This window comes from Arachis stenosperma, chromosome 5 (assembly GCF_014773155.1).
Source record: "Arachis stenosperma cultivar V10309 chromosome 5, arast.V10309.gnm1.PFL2, whole genome shotgun sequence".
Lineage (NCBI taxonomy): Eukaryota > Viridiplantae > Streptophyta > Magnoliopsida > Fabales > Fabaceae > Arachis > Arachis stenosperma.
In genome coordinates this window covers 3,987,451-4,013,736 of record NC_080381.1, presented here as the reverse complement: position 1 = coordinate 4,013,736, position 26,286 = coordinate 3,987,451, and the positions used below count along the sequence as shown (strand labels likewise).

The following is a 26,286-nucleotide window of genomic DNA, read 5'->3' as shown; positions in this document are numbered from 1 at the left end:
CTTCTTTTTTTTTTTTAATCTCTTCTACTCTTTTCCCCAAATTTTCTAGCATATTCCTTTTTTGGCTATACATTGTCACTCTTTCAATCCCTTCTCACAATAAACTCAAGACAAAAAAGATCTTTCTCCATCATTTATATTTTAAATGTTGCCTCTCTATCATCGTCTCCCGCACTAATACCAACCGTACCACTGCCCTCTCCGCCAGCCATCACGACTCTAAGATCACAACCCATGAATATCTGATATATTTGGAATCGATACTGACCTGAAGATTTTGTCACTGCCAATTTTTTCATTCATCGACAACGTCTGTTAGACTGCATTTGTATTTTCGAGAACAGGATAGAACAAACACTGAAAATAGAATAAAACAAGACAAGATACAGATAGAGACACAAAATTTTGTGTTATTATATTATTTAGTGATAAATTAAAATAAAGGGTTAAGTATGATTTTGGTCCCTAATGTAGAGGCTAAAAATTTCTTTCGTCCCTCGGCTTCTTTTTGCTTCAAAATGGTCCCTAAAGTTTCAGTTTATTTTAAAATCGTCCTTTTTACCAATTATATTTTTTTTATTACCAAATTACCCTTTATTAAAAAATTATAAAATAAAATAAATATAAAATAAATAAAAAAAAGAAAAAAAAGAAAGAAAAGGGGATAGGATACAGAAGGGGGGGAGAAAGAAAGAAAAGGGGGGGGGGGGGGGGGGTGGAGGGTGGAGGGTGGAGGGTGGAGAGAAGAAGGACGTCATGCCGCCGCACCGCCGCTCGCCAACCCCACCGCCGCACCGCCGACTCCACCGCCGACCCCACCGCCACTTCTTCTTCTTCTTCTTCTTCTTCCCCACCGCCGCACCGCCGCCCGCTGTCCGCCTCTTCTTCTTCTTCCCGCCGACACCACCGCCGAGCTGTTATCCGCCGCCCGCCGCTTCTTCTTCTTCTTCTTCTTCTTGATTCTGGGTTCTTGATGATGATGATTTTCTGATTCTAAGTATATTGTTGTTTGATTTTTCTAGATTTTTTGAATTCTGGATTTTGATGAGGATGACAATAATGATGTTGATTTTCTGATGTTTTGATTTTTCTGATTTTCTGATGTTGATTTTTCTGGATTTTCTGATGTTTTGGTGTGATGGATGCTGGTGATGGAGTGATAGTGGATGAGGGGTGGTGGTGGTGGTGGTTGTTCTGATTCTGAGTTATGATGATGATGATAATGATGATGGTGGTGGTGGTGGTTGTTGTTCTGATTCTGAGTTCTGGTGGTGGTGGTGGTGGTGGTGGTGGTGGTGGTTGCATAATTTTGGAGAAGAAGGGAGAATTTTGGGGAAGAAGGGATAGGGGCATTTTGGTCCGAAGGACGATTTTAAAATAAACTGAAACTTTGGGGACCATTTTGAAGCAAAAAAAAGCCGAGGGACGAAAGAAATTTTTAGCCTCTACATTAGGGACCAAAATCATACTTAACCCTAAAATAAATTATGAAAATTCAATTTATTCTCATTTTTTTTTTCATTCAAAAAATTTGAGGTGAAAAATATAATAATAAAAAATATAATTATAAAAAAATTAACAAAAATAATGAAAGAAAAAATAAAAAAATTGTGTTCCTTGCTAGTGTCTCTGTATCCTTCCTGTCATGATGAACACAAAATATACATTGTCTCTGTCCATGTCTCCTCTACCAAACATAATTTTGTGTCTCTGTATTTCTGTCTTAGTGTTCTATTTCTGTAAATAAACGCAGTCTTAAGAACATCTATATCGATCCCTTCACATTTTTCGGTATTCGAATTTTTTTCTTCTGAACTTCATGCAACTCTAATTAATACCAACAACGTTACTCACACTAGATTATAGATTTTATCCCCAAGAAAAAAAAGTTGGTTTGATTTTGCTCTTGATTTTAAAAAAGGTATAATAATTTGAACTTCAGTTAGTTCTGAATCTAAAAAGATTTTCATAGTTTAAGATTAATTTTGGTTCTGATTTTAAATGTTTTTTTAGAGTTAATTCTAGTTTTAATTTTAAAAGAATTTTTATAGTTTAGGATTGATTTTCATTTTGATTTTCGAAAGATTTTTATGGTTTAAGGTTGATTTTAGTTTTGGTTATTGAAGAGATTAATGGTTGAAATGAAAAAAATAATATAAAGAGTAATTTACAATTTTTAAAAAAAATTTAATAAAACCAATTCTAAATTTAACAATTGGTTATTATTATCAAAGAACATTAATCTTTTATAGTTATCATTTATAACATTAGTTTTATTTATTTATAGTTAATTTTGTCATTGTCTAAATTTTTGTAGTAAAAAATAGTTATTTATTCCGTAAAATATTTATATTTTTTATTATTGTAACAATATAACCAAAGTTTAATATATTATATATATTATTTTAATTCGTTATCAATAAATAATTTTCAATGTCTTTTAAAATTAATTTTTATATAATATATAATATTAATTTACTGACATATATCTTTTAAATTATTAAATCATTATTTATTTTATATATGTGACTTTACGATATTAGTAAATAAATAACAATAAAATTAGGTGTTCAAATATTTTGTAAACAAAGTTTATAACTAAGTTATTCTAAATATTTTTCTTCTACCTCCTCATTTATTACTTATTATGGTTGTCGTGGTCTTCTTCTTTTATTGCATGTTTCTTTTTTTTGTTATTGTTGTTGCTACATTTGTCGTTACCACTACTACTATTGTTTTATTGTTGTTTAGCTTTTTCTCATTTTTTTAATTATTTGTCTTTTTTTATTATCATTATCATTATCGTACTTTTTATTTTATTCTTCTCTTATATATATATTCAAAAAAACTAAATTATTAAAATTTTAATACATAATACATAAATTTTTGTGTATAATACAAAAAATTTTAAAAACCACATATTTAAAATATTAATATTCAATTAATAAAATACGTACAATATATAAATTTTGGTATATAATATAAAATTTTGATATATAATACAAAATTTGAGCATAAAACACAGTTAATTAACAAAATATATTCAAAACAAAAATTTATGTGTTATATAAAAGTTTTTTGTAATTTCTGCACTCAAAAAGTGCTAGAAATGAAAAAGTGGGGAGTTGTGTGTGTGTTTTTTTTAAATAAAATTTTACATTCAAACAAAATACTTAATTAAATTTAATCAAATTGTTATAACAATTTTTTAAATTATGCAATCCTTCTCTTTCTCCTTTACGTCTTTCTTCTTCTTCTTCTCCTCCTTTTTCTTCTTATTTTTTCAAATTTGAACACTCAAGTTCTTTTTTGCGAACATTTTTATTAGTTCTAATTTTTTCTGCTGCAATTATTAAATAATTTCGGTTTATTTATGTGTTAATTGAGATTCACTTGATACTGCTGATAAATATTGACCAAATTTTTTTATTCCTTATGTAATTTTGATTTATTTTTTAATTTAATTGAGATTCAAATACAGAAATTAATTCGATGTGTTTTTGTTAATGATAAAATCTTTTTTTAGCAAAAAAAAAGAAATTATTTATTATCACTTTATTCAAGTGGATTAGATTTCATTTCATTCAATTCAATTTGTCTTAAAGGCCATTTCAACCATTGGGACAAATTATTCATCACAACACATAAATGAACCAAAAATATTATTAAAGCGAAACTATTTTATAATACCAAATAAACATTTGTCCATTATATAAATTCAGATTCAAAACCACCTGCGTCTAGAATGAATCGAAAATATTATCAAAGCAAAACTATTGTATAATACAAAGTGAACCGAATATTTGTCCATTATATAAATTCGAATTCAGTTCAATTCAAAAAATTGTTTTTGTTAGTAAAATGTTGGTAGTGTTGGACTGTTGGTGATTACGATAACGAAAGAGAAGAAGAAGAATTTATGTGCCTGAATTAAAAAAAGAGAAGAAAGAGGAGAAAGAGGATGAGGAGGAAATGAAAAACAATTCAACTAGGTATTTTTTAAAAATGGTACAATATTCAGCTTTTTATTACAATAATTTAAAAAATTAAAACAAACATATTTAAAAATTATGAATAGATTTAGTATTTTTTTAAAATTAAATACACATTTAAAATACAAACTAAATAAAACTAAATTTTAAATTTTAAATTTTAAACTTTTGTTTCAGATTTAATATGTTTAATTATTAATATATTATAATTTAAATACATATCTAAAAATTAAATTATTTAAAATTTAAAATTTAAATTTTAAAATTTTAAAATAAATCTTAAACCATCTCATTATTAACTAAACCCGTAAAAAACACTCAAAAGAAGCAAAGAAGTCACATTTGCCCCACATTCAAAATCCAGAGTCGCACATCAAACACTCAGAGACGCACATCGAAAACCCAAAGAAATCATTCTCTACCGCTATTCATCTACACCACCTTCTTCTTCTGCGCTCATCCTCAACGCTGCCTTCCTCCTCATTGGCGCTCATTCACAACGCCGCATTTTGTTTTGTCAACACTCATTTTCGTCGCCAATTTTTAACCCAAACAATTTTTATTTATATACTTACCTTTTTATCCCCTTTAAGGCTTTAACCCAAACACATGAAGTTGCTCCCTGTGCCAATGGCTTTGAAAACTTGCTTCACTCTTCTCCACCATTCATAACATTCTTCTTCCAGAACCTTCTTCTCATTTCCCTCTTTCAATTCTGCTACCTGCATTCTTGACAATGAATCTCACAACAACCACATCCTCCATTTATCAACATTTTTGACTAAGAGGAAGCTCCAGCTTGTTCTTCTTGGTAAGGTTTAAATGGGTTTCTCACATTATTATTATTTTTTATTATTTTGTATAAATTTTTTATTTTTGTTTTAAAATAAAAAATCGAATAAAATGATCTGAAGAGATTTTTATATATATTGTAATGTTAAATTATTTTTATATGTGTAATTTTTATATTTTAGAAGTATTTCAAAAATATTTTTTTTTGTATAATTTTATAATTTTAGATGTGTTACAATTGTTTTTTAATGTTTAAATTTAAATTTTAAATTTATGATTTTGAATGTGTTTTAAAAATATTTTTGGTATAATTTCATAATTTAATTTTAGATGTGTTACAATTATTTTTTAATGTTTAAATTTAAATTTTAAATTTATAATTTTTGATGTGTTTCAAAAATATCTTTTGTATAACTTAATAATTTTAAATGTGTTATACTTGAAAAAGAAATTATGACTGCCGTAAGAATATCTTTTGTATAACTTAATAATTTTAAATGTATTATACTTGAAAAAGAAATTACGACTGCTGTAAGGATATCTAATAAACTCTAAAATTATAAAGAAAGAAGAAGAAGAAGAGGGTGCTACTTGACTTCACCGATGATAACGTTCTGGTTGAGTTCCAATACAAATGTAAAAGAAAGTATAAGAAATCGCCAAACGTTCTGGTTGAGCTCCAATACAAATGTAAAAGAAAGTATAAGAAATCGTGTTATATGAAGTCACGTAAAAAAAGGAAAAAAATAATAACTAACTATGAAGTAGGTAGAAAGTTAGAGAAATTTAAGTTTTTAAGATTTAAATTAAGTTTAATTATAAATTATAAATATGTATCTAAAAAATAAGGATATTAAGTTTAATTATAAATATGTATTTTTTTTAGTGATTAATTATAAATATGTATCTAAATAATAGAGATATATTTCTCTAAAAAATAATTAAATAATATTAAAGACTGACTAAAGACTAATTTATATTATATAAGTAGCAAAAGCGAAAGACAAAGACAATTTTTTTTTATTAAAACATACGCTAGTGTGTGATAAAATTAATTTTTGTTGAATTTGAAGCAATATGACTAAATTTGATTGTCAAAAATACTTTTAGATGTATATAATTGGACTGTTTTTTTTTTGCCCGATTTATGTTTCTTTAGGTACTAAAACGCTTATTCCAATAAATAATGGGGGTGTTTTCAAATCAAATTTTTTGTTACATTTTTAATGTATTTAATTAATAATTAACGCACACCCAATTTTGTCATCGTCATTATTATTTTCGTGTCTAATTTTTCATTTCTCTGTTATCCCTCGAATTTCCCAGCTCCCACTTTCTCCTTCTCCCCCAATTCGTACGCTTCCGATTTCACCTTCCCTTCGATAAATTAATTAATTTAGGGTTACCGCTTTGATTTTCCTTTTCTTTGTTCCGTTCATTGGATTCAATTTGTCTTTTTGAGTCACCGTTTCTGAGCAGCCTCCCATTCTTGCTTGCAAACGGAGGAACGCCATGGGAGGTGAAGGCGCTGTGGAGGACTCCAAGGCCAACACCACCGAGGGAGGAGGCGGTGGAGGAGGAGTCAACATCAACATTCGGTGCTCGAACGGTTCAAAGTTCTCCGTTTCAATTGGTCTAGATTCCACCGTCGTCTCCTTCAAGGAGGTTGTGGCTCGCAGTTGTGACATACCTGCTAACCAACAGCGCCTGATTTACAAAGGTCGCATCCTCAAGGATGATCAAACTCTCCAGAGCTACGGTATTTCCTCCCGATCTTTCTGTTTTTTTTTGTTGGTGTTCTTAATTTTAATTGGCACTGTTATTTTATTTACTTTATTCTGATTATAGGTTTTGCTCAACAGTTCTATTTTCCTGCCTTTTCAAATCATATAGAAAGATTTATATTCTGTATTTTTTGAATTTTTTAATTTTTTTATTACCACGGTTGTTGTGTTTTTAGGTTCAAATTCTTTAATTAGAAGTTCTGATTATGGAATGAGCCTCTTTGCAATTCGTAATAGACTAATAGTGTAGTATTAATTTGTTGAATGTCGACATCGTTAATATTCTATTTGCACATGTTTGGTTAGGCACCGGATGGAATGTTTATGTCTTGTGTTCCTCGAGTTGAATGTAACGTGGAAATAATTTTTGAATACTTTATTCAATTAATCTTTGTATTTGTATTCATATTTATAGGTTTGGAGGCAGACCACACTGTCCATTTGGTTCGTGGCTTTGCGCCTTCAGGTGCTGGTGGTGGGACCAATAGTACTGGTGCTAACAGCACAGCTAATACGAGAGGTGCCGGTGCTACTGAGGGTGGGGGCTTAGGTGCTTCACCATTCCCTGGGTTAGGACTCAATGGGATGGGGGGCAATGGCCTTGGTGGCTTATTTGGAGCGGGCTTTCCTGATCTTGAACAGATGCAGCAACCATTCTTGTCGAATCCCAATATTGTGAGGGAAATAATGAACACACCTGCCATGCAGAATTTAATAAATAATCCCGAGATAGTGCGGAATCTTATAATGAATAACCCACAGATGCAAGAGCTCATGGATCGAAACCCTGAGCTAGCACACATCCTTAATGATCCCAGCACACTTCGCCAAACACTTGAAGCTACAAGGAATCCTGAGATCATGCGCGAAATGATGAGGAATACGGACAGAGCAATGAGCAACATTGAATCCTCTCCTGAGGGATTCAACATGCTGAGGCGTATGTACGAAAATGTTCAAGAGCCCTTTCTAAATGCCACTACAATGACTGGTAATACAGGAAATGAACAAGTTAGGAACCAAGCGACAAATCCCTCAACTACTAGTTCTGATGCAACTTCCCCCGTGCCCAATACTAACCCACTTCCCAATCCTTGGTCATCTGCTGGGAGTAAGTTTTCATACTTAATTTCTTCCTTTTCTAAAGCTACTGGCTACATTTTCGAGGGGTTGGGACAAGTACTATTATGCTAATTCATTTTAAATATTGCAGCTGGAGGTGCCCAAAATACCACTAGAAGATCAACTACTGGTGCGGATGCTCGGCAGCAGACACCACCCACTGGCTTAGGAGGGGCTGGTCTGCCCGATCTTGATGGTATGTTGGGTGGCATGCCAGATTCTGCTTTACTCACACAGTTAATGCAAAATCCAGCTATTTCACAGATGATGCAAAGTATCCTCTCCAATCCGCAGACTATGAATCAGGTATTTACATATGTGCCATCTGAGTTGTGCATATGTTGAACATATCTAACATCCTTTTTTACTTTAGATTCTTGGAGTCAATGCTGAGCAGCGTGGCATGCCTGATTTAAATTCTCTCAGAGAAGTGATGCAAAACCCAGAATTTCTTCGTCTATTTTCCTCACCAGAGACCCTGCAGGTTGAGAGATTTATTGTTTCAAATTTGTTGATGAATATGACTTAGTTTTCTCCCTCAAACACAGGGTTGATTGCATGTCATTACGTCCATTAATAACTATGTGATCTCAAACTGAAACATAGTCATGCTTATGTGCTTTATGCCTTTATTAAGAATGTTAATTTTGAATGTTGGTGCAGCCGTTTGCATTTAGTTTATTCTGTAATGGGTTATAGACTTGTATTTAGTAATTAGTATTGAAGAAATGATGAGTGACAGTCATAGTGGGATATGGGCTGCTTAGTTCAAATTGTTGGATAATGGCCCTCCTTGCTAAGCATTCAAGAAAAATTGACTTACATTCTGGGGTTAAATTTGATGCTTTTCTTTAGGTATTAAGACCGGGTTCTTTAAACTACGATCTAATATGATAATGAGGTTGTAGTATTTTGTTTGCTAAAGTAATATATACAAAATAATTTTCTCATTAATGTGTGTTCTATTGCAGCAACTTATGTCTTTCCAGCAAGCTCTCTTGTCCCAGCTTGGTCAGCAACAATCAACACAGTAAGTAATGGAGAAAACGTGGCATTTCCATTCTCATATGCCAAATTTGTTTTACCCCATGAAAAAAAGGAACTCTCATTAATTGTTGCTAACTTTTTGCTGAAACATGCCAATAATGGAGGATTTTCCTTTCACCCTAAACTTTTTTTTTCTCTGGGGAAAGAATTGTACACAATAGAATGCCCTTTGAATGTGAATTTTCCTTGTTATAAAATAAGTACTTATGAATTCTGATGAATTTGTTGAATTTTATTTTGTTTCTTATTGTTGCTGGCTTGATGCTCCAGTAATCTAATCTGCTGTGCATTTATTACAGGGAACCAGGTCAAACAGGTGGAGGCCCTGGTAAGGCAGACAAATGACATTGTTGGTTACTGTCCAGTGTCCATAGAATTATGTGATTTATTGGAGTATTTTGTTGTTGTAGTCATGCATTGTCAATTCATAATGTTTGATATATCTTCAGATTTCCAATAGATAATTATTTGAATTACAAGTTTTGGACCTGTTTAATTGTTTATCATTTAATACTGTGAATGGGTTTCCCCTTCTATATTTCTGCATATGTGCTATATAAGTGAAGAAGTAGGGATAATTGGTTTTTTCTTTTACTTATTTCTTTTTGTTAAACTAGAGAAGAAAATAATTGTTTGGAGAATGGTTTTTTACTTATTACTTATTTCATAAATCATGAAATTGGGTTTGGGTGTTGAAAAATATCACTCTTCAGGAATGGTTTTTCCAATTGATTGCATGCAAAAATTGATAAGCATTTTCAGTAATTGCCATCGGTTGTTCTTGTTGGTAGGATCGATGAACAACTTGAGTTTGGAAATGCTATCGAGCATGTTTGGCGGACTTGGAGCTGGCAGCCTAGCTGTTCCAAACAGATCAAATGGTTAGTGTTATTGTTATCCTCCAATTCTCCAATCATATTACACTGCTCTAATTGACTGTTGTATTCTCAGAACCACCTGAGCAGCTGTATGCTACCCAACTTTCGCAGCTGCAAGAGATGGGATTCTTCGACACGCAAGAAAACATAAGGGCTCTTATTGCCACGTCGGGGAATGTTCATGCAGCTGTTGAGCGCCTTTTGGGGAACTCTGGACAGTAGCAGGTAATGTTGGCTGATTTCATTTTTGTGAAGGTCCTTCAGTGAACTCCTAGTTTTGTCGTTTTGAAGTTATCAGTTGGGGTTCAAGGTGCTTTGGAATTATAAATAGAATCAGGATTCTATCCAAATCATCATGGCCAGAACTGACTTGGTGTACGTTATAGATTTAAATTGATCTGTGATCCCATTTTAACTTGTGATGTCATGCGTTTTCTTGTATATATACTAAAATATTGAAATAAGTATAGACATGCGTTTTCCTCTAGACACTATTTGTATTGATATTATTTGTGTAAATGCTTCAATAACTTCATAATTACTGATTTGGCAGGTGGGAACGGACACGAGACTAGCAATTAAATCCCAAATGCTAAAAATTGGTGTGAGATATTAATCAATTTCGCTTCTATTTTCGTCATGGGAATTGTTTTAAACAAATCTGTTGATTTTTTCCCCTTATACATGATTTATAGAATGTAGTAGGATTTCCAATACTTACATTTTTTTAATTATACATTCACATGCAAGAAAGTACCGGCCTTTTGTACCATATACGTATAATTCCAACTTGGGTTATTTTCAAGTACTTAATCCGGAAAATATTATATTTACAGCTGTTTAAATATTTTTACACCAAATAAGTTATAATTGTTGATGCTTCTGATATGTTGTAATTTTTGCATAAGGAAAGGAAAAACGAAAGGCCAGTGGATGATAATTTTACACATTTGCTTTCTATTTGTTCTATTTATTCAAACATGAAAACTTATTTCAAAACAGGCTTCATCCAAAAGAAAATGTAATTTCTAATTATTCATTTTGCAATGTATAAAGAGGAAGGTAAAAGAGAAAGTTGGAATTACCTGCCAGATTTAATTTCTTGTATACAAGAAAGACAAATGAAGCTTGGCTTTAGTGCAGTGCGATCCTGTTGGGGTTTGACTGCTTTGTCCCCGTTATATTTATGGGATACGGGTCTCTGCATGTGTATACATGTTATGCTAAGTCATACTGCATAATCGAAGACTAAAAAAAGAGGGGGATTATCAAATATGATTTTCCCCTTGCCAACAATAAAGTGAATTGTTGATCAAACAATAATAAGAAAAATAAATAGCTAGGCTTATAAAAAAAAAATAGTATATAAGAGCAAAAACCGTGTTTAAGAGAGAGTATATTTCTTTGTTATAGACTTTACTTGAATGTAAATCTTTGATCTGTAGTGATAACCCATAGATAGTGAAATAATTATCTCAAACATTAATTATTTCAAAGGTGAGGATAAGTATATTTTAAACTTTAATGGGCAATAGTCACCAAAAAAAAAAAAAATTAAAGGGCAACATGGACTTTAAATGAGCTAATATTTAAAATGGTCTCTGAAAATTTGACTCTTGGTTTAATTTAGTCCTCCAATCTCTAATTGATCCAAATTGTACAATAAAATTTTAAGACATGACTCAATTTAGGTCTATCCATTTCCGTCACTGAAAAGATGATGTGACATGTTATTTTGCTGTTTGTACCTAAACGAGGTCGTTTTACTCCTTCGTTCTTCTTCTTCCTCCTCCTCAAAAATCTATGTGACAGACATTCAGTCAATTCATATTATCACATTGCAATCACTAATTAGTTGTTATTTGCAAGTTGTTCAAGTTAGTCATAATAGATTTAACTGTATATGCAAAGAAACTAGTAACAGAGGTAAGTTCTCTTCCATCTATACATGAAACGATCCTAAATGAATAGCAATATTTCTCATTCAAATCAATTCATGGATGCTTCAGCACATGATAAAAATGAGAGATCTCTTCCTATACCACCACAAATCGTGGACATTCTGCTCCCTCTCTCTTTCCACTTCGCATCGAATTTTTCATTCCCTTCATCTTTCACAATTGAAAGATTCGGTAAGGTTTCTTTGAAGACATGCAGCATTGACTTTTAGAGTTGTTCCTCAATGAAATACGACCGAACCAGACGAAGTTTCATCAACACAAAGAAGAACTAGGCCATGGCTCAACTTGCAGCAAGCTAATTGCACTGATTTGACGCTCCAATGCCACAAACACACTGGTAGAGTTTTAATGAAAATAAATAAAGTAAAAAATTTTATATTGATAAAGAAATTTGTTGTTTGATTTTGCTATATCTCTGATTTCAAGCTCCTTGAATTGAGGTTGCTACGTTTGGCTTTTAAGTTTTTTCAATTGAGTTGATTGTTTGACCGTTTTTTTTTATTGAGGATGGTGGAGTTGGGAAGATATGATTGAGGGTTGTGATAATGGGGTGGCGGGAGATTAAGACATTGAGGACAAGGAGGAAGTAGAGGGGAAGGAGTAAAACGACGTTGTTTAGACGTAATTAGTAAATCAACGTCATTTAATAGTGCCACGTTATTTTTTTGGTGATAGAAATGAACGGAAGGGCCAATTTGAATCACATCTTAAATTTTTAGGTATAATTTGTGTCAATTAAAAATTGAAAAGCTAAATTGAGTCGAAAGTTAAATTTCAATGATCATTTTGAATATTAACTCGACTTTAAACCCATTTTAAATATGTCAACTCTTTATGAGAATTTTAACTTTCTTACCTAGGTTTCTTTTATCTTACCTAATTAGGACTTTCTTTAAGAGTAAACACTAATTCGATTTCCTAATAAAACGGACAGCTTGGACCTTGAACCTATGAAACATGGGATAACGCAAATCCTTTGTCATCTCTATTTAAAACTCATAGTGGAAATTACCTAATTAGCACATTAGGGTGATGACCTGGTGGTTAAGTATCATGCTGGAAGTGATAGGACTGGTTAAGATTGATTTGTCCTTTTATTAGTTTTTAACTTTTTTATGATTCCACTGCCACCAACTTGGACCTCTACACAAAAGTCAAAACCCTCTCGTCCTTTTATTTTTTGTTTGGGGTGGTAGCTATTGTGGGATTTGGAATGAGAGGGTGGTGGACTGGGGAGCAGTAGCGGGTGGTGAATGTTGTTGATGAAGATGGAGAGTGCCTTCGGAGGAGTTGTGTTGTTGCACGTTGACCAGGTAACGGGTCAAAGCATGGTTATCAAATCCAGCTCGATTCGACCGGTTCGACCGAAAACTCTGTCGCCCAGTCATCTAACTGGACCGAGCCACTCATTGGACCAGTCATGCATCAAATCCGTCGAAATTTGAGTTGATTCGGCCAGTTTTCAGCAAAACTGGCGACCCGTCCGATTTATTCGACTAATATTATCAAAAATAAAAAAAATTCATCATATAAATAACAAAAGACATAGTTGATAAAAAAAAGATTTGGATCTTTTAAAGGTTGAATTTTACTTTAAAGAGTAAAGTGTGATCTTTTACTATTATTTATCAATGTAGTTTAAATTTTAGTCCAACAAATTCATCACTCAGCTTAAATTTGTTCGTTGCTGAAAATTATTACCGAATTTATTAAACCCTGAATTTAAAACTGTTTTACTGAATAATCACTTAGTTAAATTTTTTATTATTGTAAATCTGTAAATTATGTTGAATTTGTTACTTATTATGATTACTCAAGATTGAATCAGTAAATCACTTATATTGAAAGTGTCTTTTTCTTGGTCACATTGTTATTAGAAAAATAAATATATATCGAAAATAGATATTTACTTTTTTTTGTTGTAATACAAAAAATGTAATTATTAATACTTAATAGTGCTTAAAATATGGGTCTAAGTTGTCAAAATATTAAAATTTAATATTTAAAATTTAATGTAAAAAATAAACGCTAAATCACAGATACTATTCATGAAATGTCTTCATGAAGAAGCTCCAAAGTAGTAGTTAAGGTTGCGAGAACCGGATCGATCAATGAACCGATAAAATTATTGGTTCAATAATTTATTGGTTCGACCGAAATTCAATCGGTTTAATTAAATATTAAATAAAATTATTAAAAACCTAAAAATAATTTTAAATATATAAATTTAATAATTTTTAACTTAATAAAATTTAAAATTTCACATAATAAATTATCTATAACTTAATATTAGAGCTTCACAAACAACTTCAAATATCAAAGTTTATAACTAAATAAAAGAAACGTACATAATGACAAACCCATAATGTTCTACATTCAAAAGAAATAATTACTAGCAAGTTTTCAACTAATCAAAGGTGCAACTCATCAAAAATCATAATCATCATTAAGTGTTTCAATATCTCTATCATAAACAGGTAATCCAAAAAATAAAAAACAAAAACAAAAATAACCTCAGAAAATCATGAACAAATAAATAACCTCAGAAAATAAAAAATCATGAATCCAAAATAACATCAGAAAACTATGAATTCAGCAACCAGAATCATGAAGCAGCATACAAATAAATCATGAACAAATAACCTCAAAAAATAAAAAATCAAAATCATGAATCTAGCAAACAAATAAATCAAGAAATCATGCACAGAAAATTAGAAGGCAGCGAGGAGGAATAAGTGAATAACAGCCGGCGCCGAGTAACGGCGACGAAAGAGAAGGCGAGCTCGGTGACGAAAGAAGAGGCGAGTTCGGCGACAAAAGAGGAGGAGTAATAAAATGACGCTGTTTAGATGTTTTATTTTCAAACCAAAAACTTGCTAAAAAATCGGACAGTTTTACCGGTTTACCGGTTAACTGCCGGTTCAACCGATTTTTTTATCGATTTTTTGTCAAACAATTTCTACATTTATCCAAATCGACTAAATGACTAATTTTCGGTTAATCCGGTTGAACCAGTCGATTTGGTTCAATTTTCAGAACCATAGTAATAATAGTTTAATTAGTACTAATGTGTTAATAATTTGAGTATAATACAGATAACTTTTTGTTATCAATTAATACGAAACATCGTACTATACCATTTCAGTTAAAGAAAAATATTAGGAGAGTAATAAAATTTATTTTTTTATAAGTAATTAATCATAATATTTAAATAATATAAATTAAAAATATATTATTAAATTATAAAATAAAAAAAATTAGATTAATAATTAAAAATAATAAATTGTGCTAACTTTTTAATATTATTATTTAATATAATAATTAAATTTGAGAGCACTCCGTATAATTTAATAAGAAATTTTTATATACACAATGGAATAGTTAAAAAAACCTAAAAAAGAGTACGTAAAAAGAAGATGAATGAATAATAATATTATAAACAAATATAGTGTAATTTTTTTTATTATTGTTCTATGAATTTTGAGATAATTTTTCTAATAATAACTATTGTAAATATTTACTCTTTACCGTTAATACCTGATGAGTTGATGTTTATAATTGAATTTTTTATTTTTTTAAAAATGTTATTTTGCATTATGTAACAGGTTTGGTTTATACAATATTATTGTGTTTGATTTTGAATTTTATAATACCTAATCTGAATTATTTAATATGATTTACTGTTAAGTAATAAGTATTCTTAGAAAAATAAAGAGTAAGCTAAATCTCAAAGTAGGAAACATAAACCACTATTACTTATCTAGAATGAATTTTTTTTATCAAATAATTTATTTTTTAATTTTTAGTTTAATCTAAAATTTTTTATTTAAATGCATAGACAGAACTATTAAAATTAGAAAGCTAAAAATCAAAGAAACTAATAATTTATCTAGAGATAAATAAGTTGTTGTAAATTTTGAAGATCAACAAGCTATTGAAAAAGTCCAAAGTTTACTCATTGAATATTTAAAAATATTGGTAGTTGATTGTAAGTTATTTCCAATCAATTTCTAAAAGTGGTCAAGACCTTTATGAGTATCTCGATCTAGATTTGAAGAGTGTTTTAGCAACTTGTTGAAAGTACGTATTTAAAATATTTACGTGTATTAAATTACTATTAAAATTATATATTTTTAACGACATTTTGTTATTTACGTATGATTCTTTTTTAAAGCCCAAATTTTATTTCAAAATTTATGAGGGCATTACAAAGCAATATTGCAAAATGAGCCTTACGAAAAAGTAGTCACAATGCAACATAGAATTAAGTTGTAGAAGGAGTTCTATAATGGTTTAATTACTCTGTTGGTCCCTATAGTTTAGCGAATTTTTCAATTAGGTCCCTACACTTTTTTTCCTTTCAATTGGGTCCCTGCCCCCAATTTTTTTTTTCAATTAGGTCCCTACCGTGACCAAACTGTTAGATTTAACGGAATATTCCGTTCCTAAGTTAAAGATTCCCTAACTTTATATGAAATCCCTAATGCTCTTTCACTCATATTATTCTGAAATACCATTTTACCCTCTTGGAAACTGTTCGGTCTCTTCTCCCAAACTTAGAGAAGAAACTCGTGTGCATGCCTTGCTTCCCAACTCGCTCAGCTGCAGAGATTAATCCCACCGGAATATTGCGGGAGGGTTTGGCATCTCCGATATCACTGCCGTCGTCGTAGGCGTTGCTTCTTCCTCTAGGTAAGGGTTTTTGTTCTTTTCTCCTGTGAAAATTTGTCATTCTGTTTATTAGAGCTTCCTTGTGTTTCTCAAAGTGTTTGAAGAGGGATTTATGGCATTTTTTTTTTGGTATGCAGTTATGGGTGATTTGGATTTCAGTATCGAAATCCACCATGGTGGCAAATTTATTGACAGTGGACAACGATTAGAGTATTTAGGAGGAATGGTTGTGGAGGATTTACATTTTGAGGTTGATGAATGGTCATTACAAGAGATTGTCAGTCAGCTAAAGCAACTAGGGTATAAGGGTTTCGCTAGGGTCTGGTACAAGGAACCTGGGATGGATTTGAAGTCAGGTCTTAGAGAGTTGAAGTCCGATGGGGATGCAATGAGAATGGCTAGGTCACTGGTGTCAAATTCCTGCAAACATTGCGAGGTATATGTTGTCGATGGAGCCAGAGAAAGTAATGGGATTCAGATCACTTCAACTGATGCTGATTATGTGCCAGAGGAAGGTGAGGACAGTGCTGATGATGATGGGTTGTTAGAGGTTGAAGTGGATGATGAGTCAGAGCCTTCTACTGAAGAAGAGGTATTTGATGATAGTGCTGATGATGGTGACCATGATGATCAGTTTGGGTTTGAGGTGGAGGATAATGATCCACCATCAAATGCATTTGGGGAATTTACTGGTCCACTAAATGATGAGAGAACTGCAGCAGCTGGAACAGCTGAAGGTGATGAAGGTTTAAGGGAGGGTGATGAGCAAGTTGGGGGCTTATCTGATGGATATGAGACTGATGACATAGATAGTTATGAGGGAGACTCTGATGATATGATAAAAAAGAGGAGGTTCCCTAAGTACAATGAGGCAGAGATGAACAGAGAGTATGAATTTCAGGTGGGGTTGGAATTTAAATCACTTAGTCAATTCAAAGAGGCTATTAAGGAGCATGCCCTATTGAATGGTAGGGACATTAGGTTTCGAAAAAATGATAAGGTGAGGTGTATAGTTGTTTGCAAAGGAAGAAAGGGAAAGTGCAAGTGGGTTTGTTTTGCGAGTAAGGTGGGGGGTTCTGACTGTTTCCGGATCAAGACGTTGAATGGAAAGCATACATGTGGAAGGAACTATAGCGGAAGACTTGCATCAAGTAGTTGGATCTCAAAGAAGATTGCCAACAACATCAGTAGAGGGGAAGAGATGAAACTTGCGACAGTTATTCAGACTATACAAGACAAATACATGGCCAATATCAGTGTTGGTAAGGCTTACTGGGCAAGGAGGAAGGCAAGAGAAGAGGTACATGGGCGGGCAATCCAACAGTATGCTAAACTAAGGGATTACTGTGCAGAGATACTTAGGGCAAATCCAGGATCTAGTCTGACCATATTGGTTGATAGGCCTTCTCTTACGCACCAGCCCCGATTTATGAGAATGTACATGTGCCTTGATGCAGTCAAGAAAGGCTTCTTGGCGGGGTGTAGATCTATTATTGGCGTGGATGGATGTCACTTGAAGGGCGACCATGGACAGTAGCTGCTAGTTGCTGTTGGCAGAGATCCAAATGACAATTACTTTCCCATTGCCGTAGCTGCAGTAGAGGCAGAGACTAAGGACAGTTGGGGGTGGTTCTTAGAGATGCTGTTAAATGACATTGGAGAATCAAGAAAATGGGTTTTTATGAGTGACCAACAAAAGGTATCAGTTTAATTTTTTGCAACTAATTTTATTTAAATATAAGAATGCCATGTTTATGATGATATATGCAACTGATATGAGTTTGTGAATATAAGTTTGTGAATATAAGTCTGCCATGTTTATGATGATATATGAAATTTGTAGATGTAAATCTGAAATTTATATGATCATATATGCAATGCCTCTATACAAGTGATGATATTTAATTTGGAAAAAGCTGTTCCTGAAATAAGAATAGAAGGAGTGGAGTTTTCTTGGTAAGACACATGGTTTTCTACGCATTATTTATAATTGAATAGTAAGTTGTATTCTTAATCTATAAATACAGTATATATATTACTCTATATTCTCTATTCATTAAGTCATATATGCATTAACACATATAATTTGATTATTAATTAGTTCAGTATAGCGAATCAGCGAATGTAATTAGTTTGAATGAAATCAATTAGTTGTCAATTTCAAGTTAAAAAGTTAGGAAATAATAATCTTATTCTATTTGTTTAAGATTTTTTTACATTGTATGATTTTATAAATTAAGAAAAAGAGTGAGAGTGAGATTATTAAAATGAGTAACATAAGGTATATTAAAAGTTAGGAAATAATAATCTTATTATGTAATATGTATAAAGCTTTAAAAATCAACTGATATGATATATGCAACTGATATGAGTTTGTGAATATAAGGTTGTGAATCTAAGTCTGCCATGTTTATGATGATATATGCAACTGGAGGCTTGTGAATATTAATCTGATATGTATATAATCATATATGCACTTGATAAGTTTGTAGATGTAAATATGAAATTTATATGATCATATATGCAATGCCTAAGATTGTGAACATAAGCTTGACATGTTAGTGATGTTATGTTTAGATGCAATGGCTAAGCTTTTGAACATTAATGTTGAATATTTGATATGTTAGTGAACATTTACCTGACTATATTGTGTATATTGTGTTCTGGACTGAATCAATAAAACAGGGGCTGATGCAAATCTTTCAAGAGGCATTGCCAACACTGGAGCATAGGCTTTGTCTGAGGCATTTATATGCCAACTGTAAGAAAGCATATGGGGGTGGTACTATACTAAGGGACCTAATTCTGTCTATTGCCAAAGCTACCTATGTGGAAGAATGGGAAAGAAGGATGAATCAACTAAAGGAGCTCAACAGAGACTGTTATGAGAAGTTGTTTGCTCTGGAGCCAAAATTGTGGACAAAGAGTCACTTTACATTTCTGGCCAAGAGTGACATGCTGATGAACAACATCTCCGAGGCATTCAATGGAAGAATCCTAGAGGCAAGAGACAAGCCAATTCTGACAATGTTTGAATGGATTAGGTGCTATTTGATGACAAGGTTTGCAGAAAAAAAGAAGAAGGCAGAGAGGTATGATGGTACACTTTTGCCAAAACCCAAGAAACGGCTAGATATCATCGCGGTTAGAGCTATGGAGTGGCAAGCTAAATGGGCAGGAGACCTGAAGTATGAAGTCCACCATAAGAACAGGATGATCATGGAAAGGTTTGTGGTTGATTTGATGGCTGGAAGGTGTAGTTGTAGGTTCTGGGGTTTGTGTGGTATGCCGTGTCCCCATGCTTGCTGTGCTATCTTTGAGAAGGGTGACAACCCGGAAGATTATTGTAGTAACTATTACAGCAAGGCAGCATACCTTGCTACATATGGGCAGTCAATATCACCAATCAATGGAGAAAATTTGTGGCCAAAGATACAATGCGATACCATCATCCCTCCAATTTTTAGAGTTAAACCAGGAAGGCCAAGGATGGTTAGGATAAGGGAACCCGATGAAAACAGATCACAGACAAAGTATAGAAGATCTGGAACTTCTGTTACCTGCAGTAATTGTGGCCAATACGGACACAATAGGAGACTCTGTCCAAACCCTATAGTGACAGGTATTGTTTGCCAACTTATTTTGTTCAATTGTTGATGAACTATTATTAACTGCTATTTCATCTTGTAGCTCCTGAAGGCACACAAGGATCTGATGCTGCAACTGGAACTGGAGGAGTTGACTCTGCTGCTAATGAACCTGCTGCTGCTGATGAAACAAATGGATCTGCAGCTGCTGCAACTGCTAGATCTAGGATGGTTAAAGGGAGAGGCAGAGGAAGAGCAGCAGCAGGGATGGTTAAAGGCAGAGGAAGATCACCAGGAGGGATGGCCAGAGGAAGGGGTAGAGGGAGGGCTGCACCCATGACTGCAACAGCACCAAGGCCTTCAAACACCCCTGCACCCACATCCCAGCCACCACACACCCCTGCACCCCCATCCCAGCCACCACACACCCCTGCACCCCCATCCCAGCCACCACACACCCCTGTCCCACCTTCACAGCATACAAACACCCATGCACCACCATCACAGCCTGCACCACCATCACAGCCTACCACCTTACCCACACCCGCATCACTGCCCACCACTTTGCCTACACCTGCATCACTGTCCACTGCACCAGCATCTCAACCTTTGCCCAAGACCAAAATCTTTGGTGTCAGAAGAAGTGGAAGACTGAAGATTGGAGTTAGGAAGCCAACAAATCAGCCGCCTGAACATGTTGACCTTACACTTGATTGAGGCTGAATAGAGTTTAGGGTTTCTTTTTGATATCTCTTGTGTTATGTAGGATTTGTGTTCACCTGTGACTCTGGTTTCTTTATTGTTTGGACCACTGTTGTTATGTGTTGTGGACCACTTTTGTTATGTTGGTAGAAAACTGTTTTGAGTGGGTGTCACATTTATTTTGTTGCTATCTAGGTGTCCTACATTATATAATGTACAAAACAATGGTATCTACTATCATACAATTCATCACTTAGTATCACATTTCATATAACTTCATTGAACCCATGCTAAACAGTACACTATTGTCTTATATAGACTATTACATTATCATAACAACCATGCTTTCTACATCTTTACATATAACACTGCAACAATCAAAACACCTAATATCAAGCCCAGCATAACTAGCATCTTGTATTGCTTTTTCATACTATCTTCCATCTTAGCAAATTGCTCCTCCACTGAACTCAACTCAGCACATAACCTTCCTACCCAGGCATCTACTTCTCCAACCTCTGCAATTAATCTTTCTAGATCAACACTTAATCTGTCTATCTTCCTTTCTTGTGCCTCCAATTCTCTAACCCTTCCAAGTACTTGCTGTGAACTATTCACTGCATCTTCTCCAGATATCTTTTTTTCTTTCCCATCAACCCACTCAAAAAACTTGCATCTCCTATTAGGGCAAGAAATGAATCTTCTGTTTGGATTTTTTGATGTACTTGAACTACGAAGAATCAGAGTGTCTCCACAAAAGCACCGGACCCTCCTTTCCTTTTGCTTCAACCATCCGCTCTTCTCATCTTCTTCATCATCAATCCACTCGAAGAACTTGCATTTTGGCATTCTCCCACTACCAACATACCTTCTTCCATGGCTTGCTACTGCCGAAGAAGACATCACAGCAACTGCCTCACCACAAAAACAAAGATGTCTCTTCTTGACGAGGGTTCTGGAACTACAGACTCCTGAAGATAACTGACTCTGATCTATGAGTATTGACATAGTAAGGGTAAGGGTTGCAAAAAGAGGGGCAGAAGTTTGAGGAAGAGGCGAGAAGAAGAGAGTTAGAACTCAGATCCTCAGATCCCTACTGAGTATCCTTCATTTGTAAGGGATAAGTGAGGGTTATAATGGTCAAATCACTCAATCTTAACGTTTTTTGTAACGTTTACCGTCAATAGGGACCTAATTGAAAAAAAAAATTGGGGGCAAGGACCCAATTGAAAGGAAAAAAAGTGTAGGGACCTAATTGAAAAATTCGCTAAACTATAGGGACCAACAGAGTAATTAAACCTTCTATAATCTATGCATGAGTAGACAGGCATAAACAAAGATTAATGGATATCCTTTGTTCAGTATCGTTTTCTACCTTCTACAATGATAACATGCTAAATTTTTTAACATTAATATTAATACATAATCATTTTTTTAATCTTCAATTTTCTTTCTTAATAGGAGATGTGTAGGAGAAACAAAAAAGTTCTTAGTAAGCAAATAATTTATCGTGGCTCAAAACCCATCTAAAAAAAGACATAAAATAGTATGAAGCATAATTTAAATTTTTTGTATTTACTCTTATTTACCATATGCTTTTTAACTTTATTTGATATTTTTTTATATAATTTTTAGAAACGGAACAAAAAAATAGCCGTGAAGAAATGTAAATAGAAAATCATAATTAAAAAGAAAGATGTGGCGTTTGTAACCGATGAAGCAAGGAATATAGCGGTAAGTTGAATTTATTGGCCAATTTTAGTATAAAGTGAAACTTGAAATTCCGACAAACATTAATATTACTTTGTTGTTTTTCGTTGTGTAAATCTCAATTGTAAGAACAAATTAAACTAGTCACTCAAGATGAGAAAGATGGATATGATCCATCCCAAATGATGCTATTGGCAAAGTGTTTGGAGAAGAGCATTCTGGTAAGGTGCGATGCATGGATACCGGAATGATGATTGGATTTTTGACGGTTTAGAATTTCACAAATGAATTCTCGTTGCAAGTATAGTTTCTAAACCAATCACTAATCCTTTCATACAAAAAGTTGTTTGTCACTAAAACAAACCCCTAAAATTAATAAACCGAAGTATTCAAACCTCAGGTCATTCTCCCTAGGAATTACAATAAAGTGTCTTGTTATTGGTTAGAAATGTGTTTTGGGGTTTTGGATAAGAAGCATGAAAGTAAATGGCAATGAAAATAAACTAACAACTATAAAAGGCTCTTGGCAAGGTATGAAAATTAGAAGTCCTATCCTAGTTATCCTTCTCAATTGTGATGAGAATTGTTCATTGCTACCACTTAGTTAACCCTTACTAAATAAAGGAAAGTCAAGTGGATGAATTGACTTGAGCCACAAGTCCTAGCCAACTCCCAAGGAAAGAAGTGCACTCCAAACCAATTAGCAATCTCTCCAATTACCAATCAACAAAGGAATTAGATAACTCAAGTGTCACTAATTACTCTCCCTAGGCCAAGAGGAACAAAATCTATACTATATCTAAAAGAGGCATTTCAACAAATACATAAAAGGCAATAAAAGTAAACAACATAAATTGCCAATCGTCCTAATCAGCTAGCCAATTCTTTGACTTCAATGTCTTCTACCAATTACTCCCAAGCTAATTTTAAACGTTTTGAGTCTAAATTTGATGGGACATTGACCGCACTAAAAACATATTTTCTTTCTAAAAAAGGAAGAATTCATGATAAATTTACTAGTATCTTTGACCATGGAGTTCGATAAATTGCTTCCTCTTCCTGAATTTATGTTGCAATCCTTATTTTGAATTTTATCTTAAATGATAACTATTATATTAAGCTACTATTCTAGCATTGATAGTCTCATATATTCTAACCTCACTCACACATCTTATTAATTCATTGTTCAAATTTTTGACACTTGAAAAAGTTAATGCTTTTTTTTAAAATTTTTTTTCTTTGAATTATTTTTATAGTGCTATAGATGTTGGCCGTTGTTATGTTGACATTTTTTGTTTTTAATTTATTTTATACTAATGATGGTGAAAATGATCCTATTACACCAACAATAGAAAGAACATTATCAAGCGAAAGCAATAAAAATCGTAAACGCATTGTTTAGTGTTGCTTTAAAGACTAATTAGTTGTTAATTCTTTGACATTTTGTTTAGGTATTATGTTGTATTTTATTTACTAAACAAACTTATTCAAGTAGTGAACTTATTAATGGTAGATGTGAATTTATTGAATTTTAACATGTTTAATTTTTAGGATTAGATATATGAAGATAATGTTGATTACGATATTATGCATTTTATTATAATATAAAGAAATCATTATTTATTACAATGAATTATGAATTATATTTATATTTTAAATAATTTTATTAGTATTAATTTTTTTTATATATTAATATCTTATAAAATAAAAAAAATTATATATATTGTAACACCCTACCACACAGAGCTTTACGTTTAAGTCGTAAAACAGAAGTGGTGTGGTATTACGACCTCTAAAATAAAATATTTAAATAATAATAGTGAAAAGAATATAATAAACTAGAAGTCTTGAAAAACAGGTGAAACAAAAATTGCGAAAATAAAAGCACAACGCTCAGGAACGAGATAACTTGTGTGCCAAGAAGCTGTAGTTAACAAGTGAAAGATAACAAAATTAGGAATAGAGGATCAAAGATACAAAATAACAAGCTCCTAACTCAGCCTGCGAAGCGAAGCCTGACCGGAGAATATTTACATGCATAAATACACATCCCAAAAACCCCAAAATACATAGCTAAAACCCCAACTCTCCTTAAACCTCTAAGAGGAACAAAATAAACAAGTTATTCGGAGAGAAAGTTAAGTACATATATATAAAACTGTACATCAAAATAAAACCCAGAGACTACTCCACTTCAGAAGTCTAGACGTCTAGCAAGGAGCCTCTCGACCTGCATCTGAAAATAACAACACAGTATGCGGTGAGAACTAGAGGTTTTCAGCATAGTTAAGGTGCCACACACATAATATATAAGATCCTGGGAATGTTAGAGGCAATCCTAGAACGCCGACACTTAGATTATAAAGCTTAAAATTACTAAACAGAAACCATAAAAGGGGTAGGTGTCTAGGGAATTCAAAACTCAACTTAAACTTTATCTTAACACTCAACCTGTCCACCTTTCCTCTGTTCCTCTATCTCCAATGAGTTTGCAAAGACAGCCAAACAAGCAATTGCAAGCACAGGTAGGAGACAAGTAATACAAGTAGCAATTATCACAATTATCATAATATATTCAGTTAGGCAATCCCAAATAAGGCATAGCAAACAAACAAACAAAAATACATATGATGAATGTCTGTCCTACTGGCCGTGAGCTCACATGTTGGTTACTTTGCCAGAATCCGACATATCCGGCAGCTAACCCGGATATCGTCCTCTCGAAAATCGATCGGCGGTACACTACCATGAACCCCACCTGGCGGGCGGTACACCACCACGAACCCCACCATTGCGAGGTGTACCTCACAAGATCTTCAATTGGAAAAATAACACACACATGTGGGTAGTAAACCACCACGAACCCTACAAAGCATTCACTTTTTAAAAAAAATATGTGGGTGGTAAATCATCACGAACCCCACACCAGTCCCTTTTAAAAACATGTCAGCGGTACACCACCACGAACCCCACATACTTCTCGACACTAGGCAAGTGGTAAACCACCACGAACCTTGCCAGGTCAAGCTTAAAAAATTTCGATTCAAAATCATTATACATATTCATCATTCTCAATTCATTAATCATACATAATCACAAATTCTACACTTTTCCAACCCCAACTTATCCTTCCAAACCTTTCTTCTCTTCCAAGTAACCTTGCTTTCTATAGTCTAATATCATCACTTTCAACCTTTTACTTCATCTCCAAATTACCTCTATTCCCCAACTCCCTTTTTATTACTAATCTTTCTATCCAAATTTAGAACTAACAATGTGAAAACAGAGGTTTAGGAGGTCAAACTGGCTTGAAAACACAAAATATCCATTTGTTGAAAAATAGGGGTATGCATACGCATGTCATATGTATGCGTATGTATACGTGCAATTTTGCCCAGGTCACGCGTACGCATGGGCCACGCGTACGCATAGACTCATTTGCGCACGCATGTACGCGAGGCAGTAGCTACCACATGCGTATGAGAGGGTATGTGTATGCATGCGGGGGTTTTTTGGTAAAATTTTGGCTAAGTTAAAAAGCTGCAGAATTTAATTTAAAACCTCAAACTTCCGACTTGTACAACTTTTTCATTTCAAAACATTTTTCATCCATTCTTTGAACGGCGTAAACTTCACGGACCAAATTTTTACATAAAACAAGTTTGAAACCATTTGGGGGTATGAAAACAAAGTTATAGCTCGTCAAAGTTCGTCCAAAAATCCATTTTTTACAAAAATCTAAAACCTCAAATTTTTATCAAGCCAACCTTCAAAAATCAACCTATCATGCCTAAATTCAGCACCAACTCAAGCAACATCGTAGCAAATCACTTCCCATCCTTCCTCCACCCAATTAAACTCCAATTTAAACAACTCTAGTACATGAACTTCACACTTATATCAATAAAAACATCAGTAAATCAATGCCCATACAAATTCATTATTATCAACATGGCAATTATCATCATAGCATCATTTAGCACTCCATTTTCCATGCCCAATATCCAATCATAGTCAACCCTCAACCTAGTTCACAATTA

At 33.2% G+C, this 26,286-nt stretch overlaps 2 protein-coding genes across 2 annotated transcripts; both read left to right on the top strand.

Moving 5' to 3' along the window:
* The first annotated feature begins 6,045 nt into the window (after nucleotides 1–6,045).
* LOC130981863 (ubiquitin domain-containing protein DSK2b-like) lies at nucleotides 6,046–10,423 on the top strand. The gene is made up of 9 exons (XM_057905600.1): nucleotides 6,046–6,543; nucleotides 6,984–7,679; nucleotides 7,782–7,996; nucleotides 8,064–8,174; nucleotides 8,662–8,720; nucleotides 9,037–9,065; nucleotides 9,529–9,618; nucleotides 9,689–9,840; nucleotides 10,169–10,423. The coding sequence occupies exons 1-8, from the start codon at nucleotides 6,297–6,299 to the stop codon at nucleotides 9,835–9,837; spliced, it is 1,596 nt and encodes a 531-aa protein (XP_057761583.1). The 5' UTR covers nucleotides 6,046–6,296; the 3' UTR covers nucleotides 9,838–9,840; nucleotides 10,169–10,423.
* A 5,963-nt stretch (nucleotides 10,424–16,386) lies between these two features.
* LOC130980291 (uncharacterized) lies at nucleotides 16,387–17,784 on the top strand. The gene has a single exon (XM_057903980.1). The coding sequence runs from the start codon at nucleotides 16,387–16,389 to the stop codon at nucleotides 17,782–17,784; it is 1,398 nt and encodes a 465-aa protein (XP_057759963.1).
* Nucleotides 17,785–26,286: the final 8,502 nt, after the last annotated feature.